This window comes from Ambystoma mexicanum, chromosome 3q (assembly GCF_040938575.1).
Source record: "Ambystoma mexicanum isolate Mex_15411 chromosome 3q, UKY_AmexF1_1, whole genome shotgun sequence".
Taxonomy (NCBI): domain Eukaryota; kingdom Metazoa; phylum Chordata; class Amphibia; order Caudata; family Ambystomatidae; genus Ambystoma; species Ambystoma mexicanum.
Window position 1 is genome coordinate 146,419,162 of NC_090926.1, and position 16,832 is coordinate 146,435,993.

Consider the following 16,832-nt stretch of genomic DNA (forward strand, 5'->3'; position numbering starts at 1 on the left):
CTGTCCCCAGTGTCATGGTATCATCTGGTAACCATAACTAGGAAATGCAGGAACTGCTCGCAGGCTGGACATTCTGAAAGGAAGGCTGGGTTCAGGTGGTGCCAATCAAAATAACTGGCTCCACCCCAATCCTACCATACTTTCCGGGACCCTGCCGCAAGATTTCCCTGGCATTCCCAAATACGAGTGTCTGCCTTTTAGAACCACAAAATGACTGCCCTTTCAGCTTGTACTCACTTGAGGGGGTGCTCTTGCTCTCTTCTCCGAGCTCCCTTTGGCTTAAACCCACAGGCGAAGAGGCCACCGAGGCAGTGTTCTTGGCAAATATTCCACTGATGAACTTAAGCATCTTGCGGTCTCGGGTTGAGGCCCTTCCCTTTTCCAGCGTCCCCCCGCCACCTCCACCAATGCCGCTGCCACTGTCGCGACCCCGTTTCAGGTCCTCAGACAGGCCGTGCAGGTCGCTGTTGTCCAGGGTCTTGCTCTTACCACCCTTGCGGAAGCCTTTGGGGTCACAGGAAGAGGGGGACAAGCTGGATTTGGGTGTCACGTTCCCTGGCAGAAGGCCCTCACCACGGGGGCTACCCCTGGCCGCTGCCGCCCTGGCCTTGGCCTTCCGCTCACTCTCGTGCCAGGAGCGCCGGCTGGAGCCTTTAGCGCTGAGCCCCTTCTCGCGCCGGGATTCCGACACGATGATCTGGGGCTCGGGTCTCGGGCCTTTGACGCTCCCTGGATGTCTAGGTATGCGGCTTCCCTTCTCGTCAACTGAGTGAGGGGAGGACAAATCGCCCTTTCCAGTCGATGTTGGGGTCCCCTGCTCACTGCCATCTTTACATTCAGGGCTCGGGGTCTGGGCTGTGGCAGGAGGAGGTGCACCCTTTCCCTTGGGGGTTTGGTCCTGGCTAGCGGATTTAGGACTTTGGGTCCTCCCTGTGACAGAACTATTAGCCGCCGACTTTAGTTCAACGCTCTGTGATAGAGGTATGGCAGTGGGAGTCTGTGCCCTAGTTGTGATGGTAGGGGTTTGTGCCCTAGCTGGCACAGTAGGGGTCAGCACCCTTGCTGGAATAGTGGGGGTCTGGGACCTGCTAGTACCAGTGGGGGTCTGTGCTCTGGCTGCATAAATGGGGCCTGCGGTTATGATGGATGGGGAAGAGGAGTGGGAGAACACGGCAGTAGTTTGGGCTTGGGCGGTGACAGTGGGGGAACGGGAGTAGGTGGTGACGGTAGAAGTTGGGGCTTGTGCAGTGATAGTGGGGGAACGGGACTGGGTGATGATGGTCGAGGCCTGAGCCTGGGTGGTGACTGTAGGGGTTCGGCTATGGGTTGTGACTGTTGTCAATCCTGAGGTCTTCTGCACTGGACTCTGGGTTTGGCTGTTGACAGGGGGAGTCTGGGAATGGGAGCCTAGAATAAGTGTTGTTGCCTTTGGTCCTGGACATGGAATGATTGGATGAGAGGCTGAGTTTTTAGGCTCAGGGTGCTTTGCCTGGTGAAGGGCCACAGGCGTCTGAGCCAGACCTGTTGCACTAGTGGATGCGGTGTGGTCTTGGGCAGCGTTAGCGGCACTTGGGGTCTGGCCGGTACAAATATCACCTGCAGGATTCTCTGGGCCTTGGTGGGCCAAGGATTGTACCGGACTGACTTGAGTTGTACCAGTAAGGTTCCTAAATTTCTGAGCTTTACCATACAAAGAGGCTCTGGAAGGTCTTTCGGGTGGCCGTGGGGCTTCCTTCTTGGCTTCCAGATGCTTTGGGCCCTCCTTCGAATCTGGAGCCCACAGATTCTCCTTCGCCTCCAGAGGACGGGGTCTCTCCACCTCCAGAGGTTTAGGTTTCTCCTTTACCTCTGGCGGTCTGGGTCTCTCCTTAACCTCTGGCGGTCGCGGTCTCTCCTTCACCTCTGGCGGTCGGGGTCTCTCCTTCACCTCTGGCGGTCGGGGTCTCTCTTTCACCTCTGCTGGCAAGGTCTTCTCCACATCGAGAGGCCGTGGTTTCTCTTTCAACTCAGGGGGCCGGGGTTTTTCCTTTAACTCTGGAGGCCGAGCGCTCTCCTTGACCCCTGCAACCACCCTAGCCTCTTTCACAACAACTGGTGGAGCCGGGACAGCCTTGGCTTCTTTGAGGCCGGAGTGGGAAACCTCGGGTGTGGGAGAACCCCACTGCCCTTGTGATCCAGCCACTCCCCCAAAGGAAAGGGGACGAGTCGTTGCAAAGAACTGCGGGCTGACAGACTGAGGGGAAGGGTGCCCAGTCGTAGAGGTGGATCCCCCGCTACTGCTCTTCCTCCCTCCAGTTGATCCCGGGGAGCTCTGAAGGAAGCAGTCGGAAGTGACACTGGTGCTAATCCACATGGCATCTTGGCGCTGGAAGGACCTCTCCTGCCTCTTGCTTGCGCATGGGCCACCTTCGGCAGATGAGCAAAAGACATCTTCTTCCTCTTCATCCCCTACCTGAGCCTCTGATGGTTTCAGCTGGGACAAGTCTGGCCCCTGCGCACTTCCAGGGCCCAAACCATCAAGGGAGTCCCCTGGCCCATGGGGACTGAAGTGAGAGGAGGCCTCTTTACCTGGTTTGGGCTCCCTGGGGCCCTCATGACCTGGGAGTGACCCCCAGGAATCCTCGGGTCCTGGGTCGGAAGCCCTTTTGCTCTTCTCCTGACTGACAGCTTCTAGCTTGACAAGGGTCAAGGAAATGAGGTAGGTGGTGGTCCTTCTCTGGAGGGTGGCGCCTCTGCTCATGGGTCTTACTCGGCAGTGCAGCCACAGAGCGCTGCTGGCAGTGGGAGACTTCTCTTCAAAACCACTATGGTAATGTTACAGTCGTCGGTGCATCCCCATGCGAACACTTTCAGGAACAAATCCCGACACCTAGTCGGAACGGCGGCATGTGCTTAAGGACGGTGCTGGAGACCAGCTCAGGGCAGGGTTCTCAGGTACGAGAAGTTGAGGATGAGCATGAGGACCAGAGATCAAGGAATCTTATGTGGCCATCCCTACCACAATGCAACTTAGGCTCAGAGAAGGATGATTGTGGGGGACATTAGGGAAGAAGGATTCCCTGGGGTAGCTCGCTGAAGATCACTTCTATGTACGAGTGTTGAATAATTCCTCAGTACATGTGGTTTGCAAAATGCTCCTCGAGACGAGTATGTTGCTTGCAGCTAGGGGTGGAGAACACTGATGTTGGATGCTCTTGGGCACAAGATTCAAGGACACTCCTGGAGATCAGGATTGGCTATTCGTGCAGTGCATCGGATTTGAGTGATGTTAATCAAGCCTCAGAGTTGATGGATAATCTAAGGGATCCAGTTTGATGGGCATGCCGAGGGGAGATGGATTTAGAATGTTCCCAATATTAAGCTTGGAAAATTCCCTGCTTTATCCAGTTTTGGAAATTGTCCAGAGGACAAAGATTTAAGGAAGGATGCTATTGAAACAATAGGTTCAGGAATGTTTCATTTGGCCAAGAACGCTATCAGGGACTTGTGTTTCGGGCTTCTATTTCTGTATCAGGGTTCAGAGATGCTCTTGTGGAACTGGGTTCAGGGATGCTGCTTAAGGTCCAGTGTAAAATATGCTACAGTGGCCTTGTTTCAAGGGGGGATCTTGAGGGCCTCTGTGCAAGGATAATCTGTAAGGGCGTTATGTGGCCTGGGTTGGAGGCACTCTTGGTCCCTTATGTTCAGGTATGTTCTTTGGGGTATGGATTAGGGAATTCACTTGGAGATCTGGGTCCGGCAAAGGGAGGTGTCTAGGCTCCTGAAGGCCTGGATATGGCAATGCTGTTGGGGACCGAGGCTTAGATACACTCTTGGTGGTTTGGGTTATGGTACTCTCCTGGAGTTTAGGATCAGAGATGTTTTTTAGGATCTATGCTCTGTGAAACTCTTGTGGTCATGGATCAGGTAGACTCTGGAGGTGCTCAGTTCAGGGCAGCTCTTGAGGGATGAAGATAAGGGATGCTTCTGAAGGCAGAGTGAAGGAGGTTATTGGTGCTAGGGTTCAAGGAGGCTTTTATAAATCTGTGTTAAGGATGGCTATTGCTTCAGAGGCACTACTTTGAACCTTGTTTCAGGATCCCTTTGAGGGCTTGGTTCATGGATGATGGCGTTGGCCGGGCCTGGCTGGGGATCTTGTGAATCTTAGCGCATGTATATTGCAGGGGACGCGTGGTCAGGGATTCTCTTAAAACTTGGGATCAGGAAGGCAACTGAAGATTGGAGTTCAAGGATTTTCTTGTGCCCTCGGATAAAGTGTTCTACTGGGGACGTGGGCTTGGGGATTCTCCAGGAGACCCAGTACAGGAATACTCTTCGGAGTCTGGGTGCTGGTATACTACCAGAGAAAGGGGAGCTCTTTGGGTACCTTGGTTCAAAGATGCACTTGGGATGAAGCTTTAGGAATGCCACTGAGAAAAATCACTTTTCCAAAGTTTAGGGATACTTTTGGGTTCCCGTAAGGAAAAAATCTGACCGTTCACCAGGATACTCCTGATGTGGGGGGGAAATACCAAGGGGCACACATATATTCAGGGCTTCATGATGTTCTTAGAGGACCTCAATGGCAGCATATACCCGGAGGCCAGGCTGGATGATGCGCCTAAGGGACTGATGGAGGGGGACACCTGGAATCAATGTTGAATTATGGTTTTGGAGGCCAGGCTGGATGATGCTCCTAAGGGACAGGTGGCGGAGGGACACCTGGAATCAGTATTGAATGGTGGTTTTGGAGGCCAGGCTGGATGATGCTCCTAAGGGACTGATGGCGGGGGACACCTGGAATCAGTGTTGAACGCTGGTTTTGGAGGCCAGGCTGGATGATGCTCCTAAGGGACTGATGGCGGGGACACCTGGAATCAGTGTTGAACGCTGGTTTTGGAGGCCCTGCTTAGCAGAAGGTTCCCGGAGAGTTCGGTGGAGGATGTTCCTGGAGATCCAGTGACCACGTACACACACCAAATCAGCAATGAATGCTGTTCTTTAGGCCCCATATTCTTGGAAAGCGCATAGAGGCCTTGGAGGAAGACCCTTCTGAAGGACCGATGCGGAAGGGCGCCTGGAGTGGGTATCGGGCAATGCGCCTGGCCACCTGCGAGGTTCAGCAGGATGCTCCTGCAGACCATATGGCATTAAGCGGTAAACGCCGCAGAGACATCCCCCCTCCAGGCAGAAGACATGAAGACAGCTCTCGCGCGATATTTCCTCCGATGGAAACCCAACGCCGGGGCTGATGGACGCACCTTGGAGTCAGATGAGTTCCAGCGCGACGCCTGGGCCACCTCGGAAGAATTACTCCCAATAGCCCTCGCAGACAGGAGGAAACGGACCAGGCTTCCCGCAGCTGAGCCCCAGGAGGAAGAGCAAATCAAAGAGCACCTCCTCAGTCCAGGCTGGGGAGAAATAAATCTGTGAAGTGGGGGTAGGAAAAATAAAATAAAAACGGAAAGGACCCCGACCCGCTTTCTTGGGAAGGCAGCGCGGCGTGAAACAGTCAGCAATGCGATGGAAGAAGCGGCCCTCCACGCTCCTCATGGCACTGACGGAGGCTTGCACGAGCCCCCGGCGGGTTCCACCGCTCGGCCCCGACTCCCTCGTCCTTCGCTGGCGGAAAGATGACCGGCCATGTCCTTTGGCACCAGAAGCCCCCCCCCCACCACCCCGTGTGATCTGCAGTGCTGGCGAGGCCCGCTCAGCTCCGCCGCCGCCGTATCAGCATCCTACTCATCTTGGGTCCAGGGAGGGAGGATGCATCAGCAGCCGGGGATGCGGTTACCGTGGCAATCAGGCGGCTCGTTAGCGACCTCTCGCATCCAGCGGTACCTGCAGCAGCAGCAGCGGCCCGGGCGCCTCTCGCAGGGGGAGGCTCGCTAACCAGCCCCCACCTCCCCGCCGTCCAGAGGGGGCCGAAATGGACGCGGTGGGAACTGTACGCATCAGCCAGGCCGGGCCGAGGAACCGCGCAGTCACCCGGGCAGAGAATCTTCGAAGGACGCAGGCAAGGCGCCGCAAACACGTTCCGCTTCACACCCTGCGCGCTCCAAGGAGAATGCGAACCTGGGAGTTCACACGTTGAAGAATTCGCATCCAAGAAACGAGGCTGCCGCGAAAACCCGGACCGGATCCCCTAGGATCGGAGCACTCTCATTCCAGCCCATCGGGTTCCGTTTATTTGTCTGACAACCGATAACCCCCACACGATCAACTTGTGTGTACGTCTAGGTGCTGCACTGTTCATCATTATATATATATTTATGTTTTTTGGTATAACCAAGCACCACGGACCGCAGTGCAGGAGTTCTCTGGAATAGTTGCTCAGTCCGCAAGGAAATTAGCAAGCAACGCAGGCAGAGCCCACACATTAAAGAGCCTTACTCCATGGGCAGGTAGCTAGATCACGGGAAGAAGCAGCGGCCTGGCGCGTGTCGCAGCCCCCTGCCGCGAGGCGCAGGCCCCGGCGCGTGCCGCAGCCCCCTGGCTGCCTGGTCGCAGGCATACCTGCCATCTTCTCGGGTATCGGACCCCTGCAATGCAAGCGGAACATCCGTGTGTATAGCGGAGAACGGCTTCACACTCATTAAACAGAAAACCGCGCGGCGTAACCTGGAGCAAGTTTTAAGTCTAGCCAGGCTGCTGGTGGTGTTCAATTATTTACGGGAATTAAAGACTCGATACATTATTTAGTATATAAATTGCACAGGGTGGCATCATTCCAAGATGCCTGGTAAAACGACGCTGAACAGCCAATGCCATGGGAAGGCAAGCGTTATTATGATCTATTAACCAGAGGCAGGCTAAGTCTAAGGGGTTAGGGGGGCGATGGGGGCAGCAGCCACTGGGAAGCTACAGGTGCGGACTATCCTCTGTAAGTACTGGCTCCCAAGGGACGCGCACCTGCGGCAGGTCACACTCTCACTCACCCAGACAGCGCTCAGCGCCAAGAGGCCACGGAAATGCAAATGCTGCGCTTTATAAATACTACCTGCCAATCGCCTTCCTTCGCCTACTTCCACGCGCTACCAAGACTGGGCGACACCGGGAGGGCGAGGCAGGTGAAGATGGGGAGGGGGGGCTGGGGAGACAGGGGGATCCGAGAAGGAAAGCAACTAGAGATGTGGGGAGCTTGGGTGGGAGGCCCGGGGAATGAAGAGCGAGGAGAGGGCCGGGGGGCGGGCGGCTGCAGGCGGCATTGAGGTAAACATGGGGCGAGTCAGAGGAGGCAGGAGAAGAGGCCCCAGCTGGGCGCATGGAGTAAGGATGAGCTCAGTGGGAGGACAGGGTTTAAGTGGTGATGCTGATGGGCGCGAGGAGAACCCCGGGCATGAATTCCAGATTTAGTTACATGCCACTTCGCGGCGCACTCCAACACCAAACAGGTAAAAACTCCCATCGAGGCCAGTCAGTCATAGCAACTGGACAAACCTATAGGAGATGGCGGGAAGCTTTAGAATTAATCTTAACCTCCAGCACTGCTCTGGGCAACTCCCCAAACCACTATATGGTCTTCCCCCTTCTCTAATGGCTTGGCAGGCGAAGAACGCTGGTCTGGGGGTGGGGCGGGGTTGCCAAGAGCATTGCCAGAGGTTAAGATTCATTCTAAACTTTCCGGCCATCACCTCTTTGCTTTGTTTTAGTCATCGCAGCTAGACAGCGGTCTGCAACCTGCAGCTCTCCAGATGTTTTGGACTACAGCCCCCATGATCCTACACCTCTCTCTCTGCTGGCTAGGGCAGATGGGAGTTTTAGTCCAAAACATCGAGAGAGCCACAAGTTGCAAACCCCTGAGCTAGATAGAGTGTGCAGAAGATGCACAACACGCTGCAAAGGCTTCTAAGACATCACTTTTTTAAAATACTTTATTTATAGTTTAAAAACAGCCAATACATGTCCAGAATATAGTAATAAAACATATATACACTAATTAACCTTGAAATGACATTAATAAAAGTGAGATAAATCAAGCGCAAGTAAAGCATATTCAAACTAGCCCCATTCCCCCTCCCCGCGCCCAAAACATCAAACTTCTTCGTGAAACTAGTGCTGATCTAAGAATTTCCCCCACATGTTATCATAAATCTTCACTTTCTTCTGTCTTTTGTAAATTGCAATTTCCATGTCTGCAAGTTTGTACATTTCCTCAAACCAATCATCCAATAGTGGGGCCACTCGCGACATCCAACCACGTAAAAACATTTTTTTTTACAAATCAATGCTCCCCTGAGGAGCCATTTCTTCTGAGATATTGTCAAGATATCCAACATTTCATCACATCCAAGCATCATTGTCTTGAAAGCTAGGTCAATATGTACTTCAAGAACTCTCAAACACACAACACATAGTTCAGACCAGACATCACGCACACGTGCACAACTCCAAAGCATGTGCTCCAGAGTTCCGACCTCACCTGAACAACCCCGGCATTCGTTTGAATCTGACTTGCCTCTTTTCTCCATTCTTTCAGGGCTCCAATTGACCCAATTGAGTATTTTAATTTGCCTGGATCTCTCACAAAGACTCAATGAACACAGATTCACATTTGCGCACACATTCTGCCATACCTCAGACGAGATAACAATGCCCAATCTCTTACTCCATTCTTCCTGCAAGCTAACATTTTACCATGCAAGCATGGCTCATGGACCAGATCCACACACTGCATCGCTGCATCTCCACTAAATCTATGATTTACACATTCACTGCAATTGCCTTTGCCTGCTTGTAAATATTATACAGGTATGTTACTCTGTCTATTAACTGTGTGTGTATGATTTTTTGTGTGTAACGTAGGATATATGCCCAGATGCCCATGGGCCAGGTGTGCTATATAAATAATAAAAGCAAGAAAGACATTTTCATTATATTTCTCAACAATTTGTTTATACACTGGACTAGCAATTATTCTAGGACATAACTTGCCTGAATATATTTCATTTTGACACTTTGACTGTGTGGGGCTCACAGTATGAGATGCTGAGCAGAATATATTAGTTTAGTTTATTTATTTATTTGTAGAGCGCACCTAACCCTTAGGTATCTGGGCGCTTGAGCTTAACATACATGTTACAGATAAATAATACAGGGGCAGTTTGAACCACTAGCTGCTGGAACGTGTTACATATCAGTCCGCAGGTGGGTATGTCAAGGAAATGTGTACAAAGAGACAAAATATTTAGCAAGACTGAAAACAAAAATACAGTAACAGTTGAATTAAATAAATAGGCAGAAGGCGAGCAGGCACACATTAAAATGGAGCGAGGGCTCCAAGATTAGTGGCAGTTAGAGCTGCGTTAGTTATGCTGTTCGAAGACGTATCAAAACGTTTGTTGGCAGCAAACTTTATATTTGTGAAATGTCAACTGATCCAAAAGTGGTCTTCCTCGATATCCTTTTTGCCCCACCATATACAACTCTTAAATGAAAGTTAAACAATGTATTTACAGAAACACTCAGTTCACCATTTGGTAGCGAGGCTCAAAACGCAGGCTGGTCTCTGCAAAAGGCAAATGGGCTGTCTACAATATAGCTCCTGCATACACACTCAATAAATAAAAAGGATAACAATATAAGCATTTATTCACAGAGACAAATCAAGCATTTAATCATTAGCCCAATTAAGGATAAACAATGCATCAGAATAGAAAATCTGTAACTGTCCCGAAAACAACAGCATAAATACATGTAGAATACCAAGCACAGGAGTGTCGGACTTCTCTGCACTACATTAGATGAGAGTTAGTTTTCCGGACTACTCTGGGCAATGGAAATCTCCTTTTTAGCCATGATACAGAGTAAGAATACGATTCCATACGTTAGTAACGTGTTATTGTAAAACCCTGATCCAACTAGGGTCCAGCTACTCTTAAGTTATTAAGATTGTCCTCCTCTAGTAGCTCTGACATCTCCATACAAGGGGCCCAATGAGCCGTGCGCATGCTCTCATGAGCTTGGTTTGCAAGACATCTTCCTCCTCTGCATCCCCGCACTCAGCCTCTGATGGTTCCAGCTGGGACAAAGCTGGGCCTGCGCAGTTCCATCACCATCAAGTGAGTCCCCAGACTCAGGCGGACTGAAGTGGGGGCGGGGCACTATCACAGGTACCTCACTGACTCTTTGCCACTTTCAGATCAATCTGCGGGCATTAGTAGAGGGACACGCCTGTGCCCCATGGAGAGAAAGGGCTTCTGAAGAGGGCAGCAGAGCCAAGGCCTGCTCTGAGCACAGGAAGTGCACTTATAGCCAAGGGAAGTAGGCACAGGATTTCACTTACCAGAAAACAATTGCCAACGAGTCTGCACTTTGCCACCATAATACAAAGGTGGCGGACCAAGATACAATATTGTTTAATTGCTTGTCTGGGGGGTGGTGGCGGGGGGTACTTGAATTCAACAACATATGTTATTTCAATCAGCTATTTAAGGCCAAGAAGGTTCCGCAAAACTATAGCATCTTGGAGGTAAAATGCTTGTTGCAAAATTGACCTGTACACCAGTGCTGGGCAGCCTACTTAGAGACCTGTCCACTAGAGCTGGCCAGCCTGCTTAGAGACCTGTCCACCAGTGCTGAATGCCCTACTTAGAGACCTGTCCACCAGAGCTGGACAGCCTGCTTAGGGACCTGTCCACCAGAGCTGGGCAGCCTGATTATAAACCTGTCCACCAGAATTGGCAGCCTGATTAGAGGCCTGTCCACCAAAACTGAGAGGCCTGCTTAGAGCCCTGTCGAGCATAGCTTGGTAGCACGATTAGAGACCTGTCCACCAGTGCTGTGCAGCATGCTTAGAGTTTTGTCCACTGGAGTTGGGAGGCTGTGAGGAATTCGACAATCCGCACAGTGGGAGTGCGCCCGCCTGGGCTTTTTTTGAAATTTTAAATGAAATTGAATGATGGTACATCAACCTCGAGAAAATGTGTGGGGCTAATCCGCACACATTTCCCTATGCTCACCGCATGACATACACATAGACCCATGTACTCTGGGTGGACACAGCCTACAGGCGTTGTCCCCCTATCCTATTTAATTGGAATATGACAGCCAAGAGTACATCAGGCATTTCAGAAGGGGGAGGGAAAGACCTTCCTCCTGTCATGGCCAGCCTAATTAACTAACAAAGGCTCCATGGATCCACCCCTGTCCTTTGTTAGCTGCTTGTGGCAGCTTTGCATACTATTCAGAGTTTTTTCAAGCGGGCCCATGAGAGGCCTGTTCGCAGGATTAACAAAAGACAGGAAAACCCAAATAACCTTTGATATGCACTGTATCTACCCGCTCTCAGTATCAAGGGCAGTGACCTGTCATGTCTGGAACTATGTATTTACAGTAGTCATCACTGCATGGGGCCCCATTCGGAAGGTACGAGTATGTGGTTTGGCAGAGACTACAAGTCTGGTCCAGATGCAGCTTCAAGGGAGACCTGCCGCTTTACTCAGGAACCACAGAGAGCTCATTTAACCAGAGAGACCCTTTGATCCACAACAGACGAGAAGATGGATGGGACTTAGTATTTCATGTTTTCAGCCCTTTACCTTTTCTGTTGCAAAGCACACTGGTTATGACCGCACACATACAGGAGATTGTTGAAGGGGACCCAGGATTGGTTCATTAAGGTAGGCTCAGCCTTCACCAATCACTCAGGGCCATTTGGCTTTAAAAGAGTGTGGAGCCCCTCTTTTGGCCGATCATCTAAAGACTTTGCAAGGAGTAACAAGAAGAACTCAGCATTGTACCCTGGCTGAAGGTACAGTCTGCCTTATACCTTCCACCAGTGAAGGGATGCAAGGACCTCCAAGAGGGAAGCAAGATCCCTCCCGTAAACATCTCCCAGGGAACAGAGGGAGATGCTGAATCCAGTGGACCCTCCATCAGCTGCAGAACCCATACCCAGTCAGCACACAGCACGTCCTGATAGATTCTGTAGCAAGGTTACTAGCTGGGAAGTGCCAGAGAGTCCCTTAGTCTGAACCAAACCAAGGACAAAGCAGCTGCCTGCAACACTCTCCTCAGCTTTGTGGCGTCCGCCTTAACGAACGACACAAGCCCAGTGAAGAAGCTAGGAGGAGTGAATCGACAAGCACCAAGTGATGTCCGCCTAAAAGGACATTTTTGAGCTAGTCGAGCCCCTCGAGCTGCAACCGTCTGCACTGCTGACTGTTGTTAAGCCACAGTCGCAAACAACGTCCCATATGCCTCGACCAGTGCTTCTGACCCAGCAACCAGCACTGAGACAACAATTCCTGACCCCGAGCCGCTTTGTAGGCCAGCCTGCAGCCATTTGTCCAGCCTCGCTCGCTAAAATGCATGCCGTTTCATACCCGCAGCTGTCTCCCATTTTGAACTCTGCACCCTGAAACCGACTTCAGACTCTCACAAGGTACATTGTGGTTCTGTCCCCCTGGTCCCTCTCCGAAAGGCCCCTAGTGACATTTTATGACCCATAATTCCCTTTGTGTTGAAACCAAGTATCCTTGAACTATTGTGACTGATTACTTTACTGACTACCCTCCTGTCAGTATCCAGAATGCATCCCTTTTCCTTCTTGAAACTGCCTGTCCTCTGCATTCCTTTACAGGGTGGGTCGTATTTTGTAGTGTGCTAGAATAAAAATAAAGTAGATATTTGTATACAACTTTGACTGGACAGTCCCTTTTATCATTGGGTAATAATTGTATTTTTGCTGTGTTGCAACTAACCAACGATCCACACCCTTGCAGAGATAAGCTTGCCGTTCCGTCCATGTGACCAAAATAGGACAAGGAGGTTTATAATTTGCTTGTGTTTCCAATCTGTTCGCATCCCTTCTGGTGTACAAGAGGTTTGGGGCTGTTTGACGGTTTAGAAACCGATAGTCATCCCTGGACTGGTACCCCGGAAGTTGATTCGGTACAATGGCTTTCTTAGAGACCTGTTCACCTCAGATGGATGACTGCTTAGAGACCTGTCCACTAGAACTGGGCAGCCTGATTAGAGACCTGCCCACAAGAGATGGGCGGCTTGGGTTAATAGTCTTTGCATTGAAAACTTTCCAACAAAAGTAAAATGGATCGAATGTTTTCCAACCATTTTTTTTCCACCAAATGCATTTTTTGTATTATTTTGTTGGAGGGGGGGCGAACCTTCTGTTTTTTACAGTTAAAATCCCACCCCAAACAAAATTAACCCTTTACCCCACACATATATGCATTTGATGGAAACATTTCAGTTGGAAAACTTTCAATGGAAAAAGTTTTGTTGGAAATTCTTTTGATGAAAAGACTGGATACCGGCAGCCTGTTTGCTCTGTAATGGTGAGTCCAGAGTACTGATTGGCTTTCCTGCAGTCCTGCCTCTATGTTTATGTTTAATGCTTATAACTCACTGTAGCCCTCAGGCATCAGGACGCACATGAACCATAAAAGAAGAAAACTACTAAAAATACTAACAGACATTTAGGGGGGAAAAGCTGCAGAACAGTGAGACTACTAGGCCAAAGCTATAACCACTGCAGAATCTAAGCTTCTAATTAAATAGTAACATCTTGAGCTGTTTGCGGAATGTGGGGAGGCTCTTCTCTGTACACATCTCAACTGGGGGATCATTTCAGGCAAGTGTGGCTAAAACTGGGAAAGACCGACCCTTACCCTGAGTTCTTTTGATCTTCAGGCAGAAGAGATGGTAAGTGTTGTTAGATCGTGTTGATCACCCCTGTCTTTGCAGGGGGAGGCAGTTTTTCCAGTAGCTTGGTGCATGACCGTGAAGGCATTTATGCGTCAGGGTAAGGATTTTGGGTACAATGTCCTTTTATTGCTAGGCATTTCAAAGCCTGCATTTTAAACGTGTATAATATAACGAAAGTGTCAATCGAATTATTTTGGGGGAGTTGTAAAGGGCAGATAAGTGGTTGGGGGGTCGGGTATAGTTGAAAATAGGTGGAGAAGGTTTGGGGGAGACCACCCTCCCGCCAAAAACAAAGAAATTTCGATGAACTTTTTCGTTATATTATACACGTTTAAAATGCAGGCTTTGAAATGCCTGGCGATGAAAGGACATAGAACCGGATTTTGAAGGTAATCCTAGACGTGACAGGCAGCCAGCGAAGTTCCCTCCTGGCCGTGGTTATATGCTTCCTTTTTGAGAAATGTTTTATGATTTGGACAGCCTCGTTTTGAAAGGTTTGGAACTTCCGTATACAGTTCTTGCTTGATCTGCCAAAAAGAGCATTGCTATAATCAGCACGAGGCATTACAATGGCTCTAACCAAGGTTTCACAGTTCTTTCTGGTGCTTATTGTTTCACCAATCTGAGTAACCTTAAATAGTACTGAGATTCTTCAGAACATTTTCCACTTGAGTGCCTGCTCCCAGGGACTGGTCAACTATCACTCCTAGCGTTTGGACCTGGTCGAGGGTCCTAATGCGGTGGCCATCAATGGAGAACTCTGAATATCCAGGTCCCAGTTTCATCCTCGCTTGAGAGGATCCGAAGACCAGTAATTCGGTCTTGGGCTATTAAGGAAGAGCCAATGTTCAGTCATACAGTCTTTTATTGTTTGATAAATGCTCTGCATGATTTTTGTATCCTCAGTGTAGTCTCCAATCAATTCAACTAACAGCTGAGTATCATCAGTATAGTTTGTAAATTTGCACGAAGGGCGCGGATAGATATTAAAGAGTGCAGGGAACAGACACACTCCCCGAGGGACTCCGCAAGTATTTGTGCGGAGGATGCTTGGCCCCAACACACTCTCGACATATACCCGTAGGATGCCTCGTGTGTGTGCATGGAGCAGCCTTAGGACCCAGGGATGGAAATCCTTTCTATTCAAAGTGCTAGCAACCACCTGGATTTGAAAGTGCTGAAGATATGCACGGAGCAGATTCTAAGTCCAAAACAACAAGGTTTTTAATATGATCCTGAACCACAATGTAGAGGAGCAGCTAACTGCCGCTGCAGGAAGTCCCGCCCCCTACTTCCTGTATGCTGGAAGCCTGAAATAGTGCCATGTTTGACACCAGCAGTTGTCACTATTCTGCGTAGAGTCTTCGAGAAAAGGCATCCACTAAGAAGACCCTATCAGATGTGTCCCTGAAGAGATAATCTCTTGGAGGAGTTCCCAGAAGGAATATGAAAAAGAGAGAAAGAGGAGTTGGTGACATCACAAGAAATGAGCGGGACACACTGAGAACCCTGGCTGACGAAGAGAATGTATGGACTTAATAGAAACTGATGACGAAGTAAAGAATTGAACAAACTTTCATGTGCGAAACAAAGATTGCACGTGTGAAAAACACTGCAGAAAATGCAAGCCGTTTAATAATTGTACAGATGTAGCAACGCAAGTAGACTAAGTGAACATAGAAGCTGGCTATACGTAGTGAACAGACTGCAGGCGAAGCTTGCATTATATAGAAGCTGGACACCGGCGTCACAATTTAAGTAAATTCAGATCATGAAGAGAAGGGCTGAAGACTGTGTCGCAGCAAAGAATTAGCTGGGAGCATGGAAGAAGCGAGAAGGGCTGTCTGGCCTGGTGTCAAGACTGAAGGCAGCCAAGAACTGGTTATCTATCCTAAAAGAACAGTGAAAATGAGACGTAGAATTATCCCTTGTTAAGGTGCAAAGAAAGACCACTATCAGTGTCAAGTTTATTAATTCAAGAAAATTAAATGCTATAAAATGGGCCGAATTGCAGTCTCCCGTCGCCTGAGCTAAGGATGGGAATAGAGTTGGGCATGTAGTCCAGAACTTTGATAAGCATGTGCTCATACTCCTTTATATTCCCAGAGATAAGAATACATTGCAAGGCCAAGTTCAAAGACAGTCTGCATGGCAGAAAGCATGAGTGATGAGAGATGATGGGCTTATTGAGTGGGGAGGTAAAGTCAAGTCCACCTCCCGGCACCTGGGGCTGAGTTCACATGCTACTAGGTAAACCGAATGTTCCAGAAGGGCACGAGCATGCCAGCCAATTGTAGAGGGCAATATAACGAAGGGCCTTATAGTTTGAGAGCCAATAAAGTACCTTGTTTCTAAAAACGAACAAAGAGGACTTGCATTAGGGGTGGGCATGAGTTGTCCACCTGACTGCAGAGACCCAATCACAATCCCAGTCCTATAGAAAGTATACTTATTTGTTCCCCTTGAGCCAACCACAATCCCCCGTAGGTTCTTCTCATTTGCCACATAGTATGACTTCACGTATGATGGGTTTTTGTTATAAAAGTAGTGTTTTTTTGCAAAATTCTTTGAGAGAACGCTGTGCGATGTCCGTTGTAACTCTCTGTTTTAGATAATTGATATTAAAACAGTAAACAAACTTTGCCATCTTCCTGAGTTGGTCTGATTATTGGAGTACAGAGTTATTCTGTTTCCCATCCACCTAAACAAGGGACATAAGCTCAACAACTTGTCATTAGGCAGGTGCAGTTCCTCGGGAAGAAGGATCCAGAGCTTGCACCTGGAAAGGACAGCCCTTCCCTCAATGCTGTATCTGAGAGTTCAGCCAAATTAATACCAAGGGTTTCTGTCATTCGTACAGCGTTGAGCGCTGCCATCCATTGGCTTATGGGTGTCACTAGCTTTCATGCGACTAGAGCCCTGACAGGGAGCCAGTGCAATTTGCAGAGAACTGGGGTGATATGCTCGGCGTATCGGCGACTAACCCAGGTGCAGAATGAATTAAAACTTGCAGGCGGTTCTCGGTCTTTTGTCAGGCACCCGCACACAGATCATTACATTAGTTTATCTTGGTGTTGATAATAGCGTAAGCAAAGATTGCACAGTGCTGTTGTGGCAGAAAGGGCAACAGCATTAAGTAAGAACTGGTTCTACTTAAGCAATAAGCCCTGAGCAGGGGTGGCACT

At 49.5% G+C, this 16,832-nt stretch overlaps 1 protein-coding gene across 3 annotated transcripts in view; it reads right to left on the reverse strand.

Moving 5' to 3' along the window:
• Positions 1–16,832, reverse strand: part of AGAP2 (ArfGAP with GTPase domain, ankyrin repeat and PH domain 2) — a 1,175,901-nt gene that overhangs the window by 769,755 nt on the left and 389,314 nt on the right. The window contains exon 1 of one of the 3 annotated variants that reach the window (XM_069653346.1): positions 238–6,089. The exons of 1 other annotated variant lie outside the window; for it this stretch is intronic. In XM_069653346.1, the coding sequence (XP_069509447.1) occupies positions 238–2,740 (2,503 nt within the window). In that variant the 5' untranslated portion in view covers positions 2,741–6,089. Of the gene's footprint in view, positions 1–237; positions 6,090–16,832 lie in introns of those variants that run through there. One more of the 3 variants, XM_069653345.1, reaches the window with a different exon arrangement.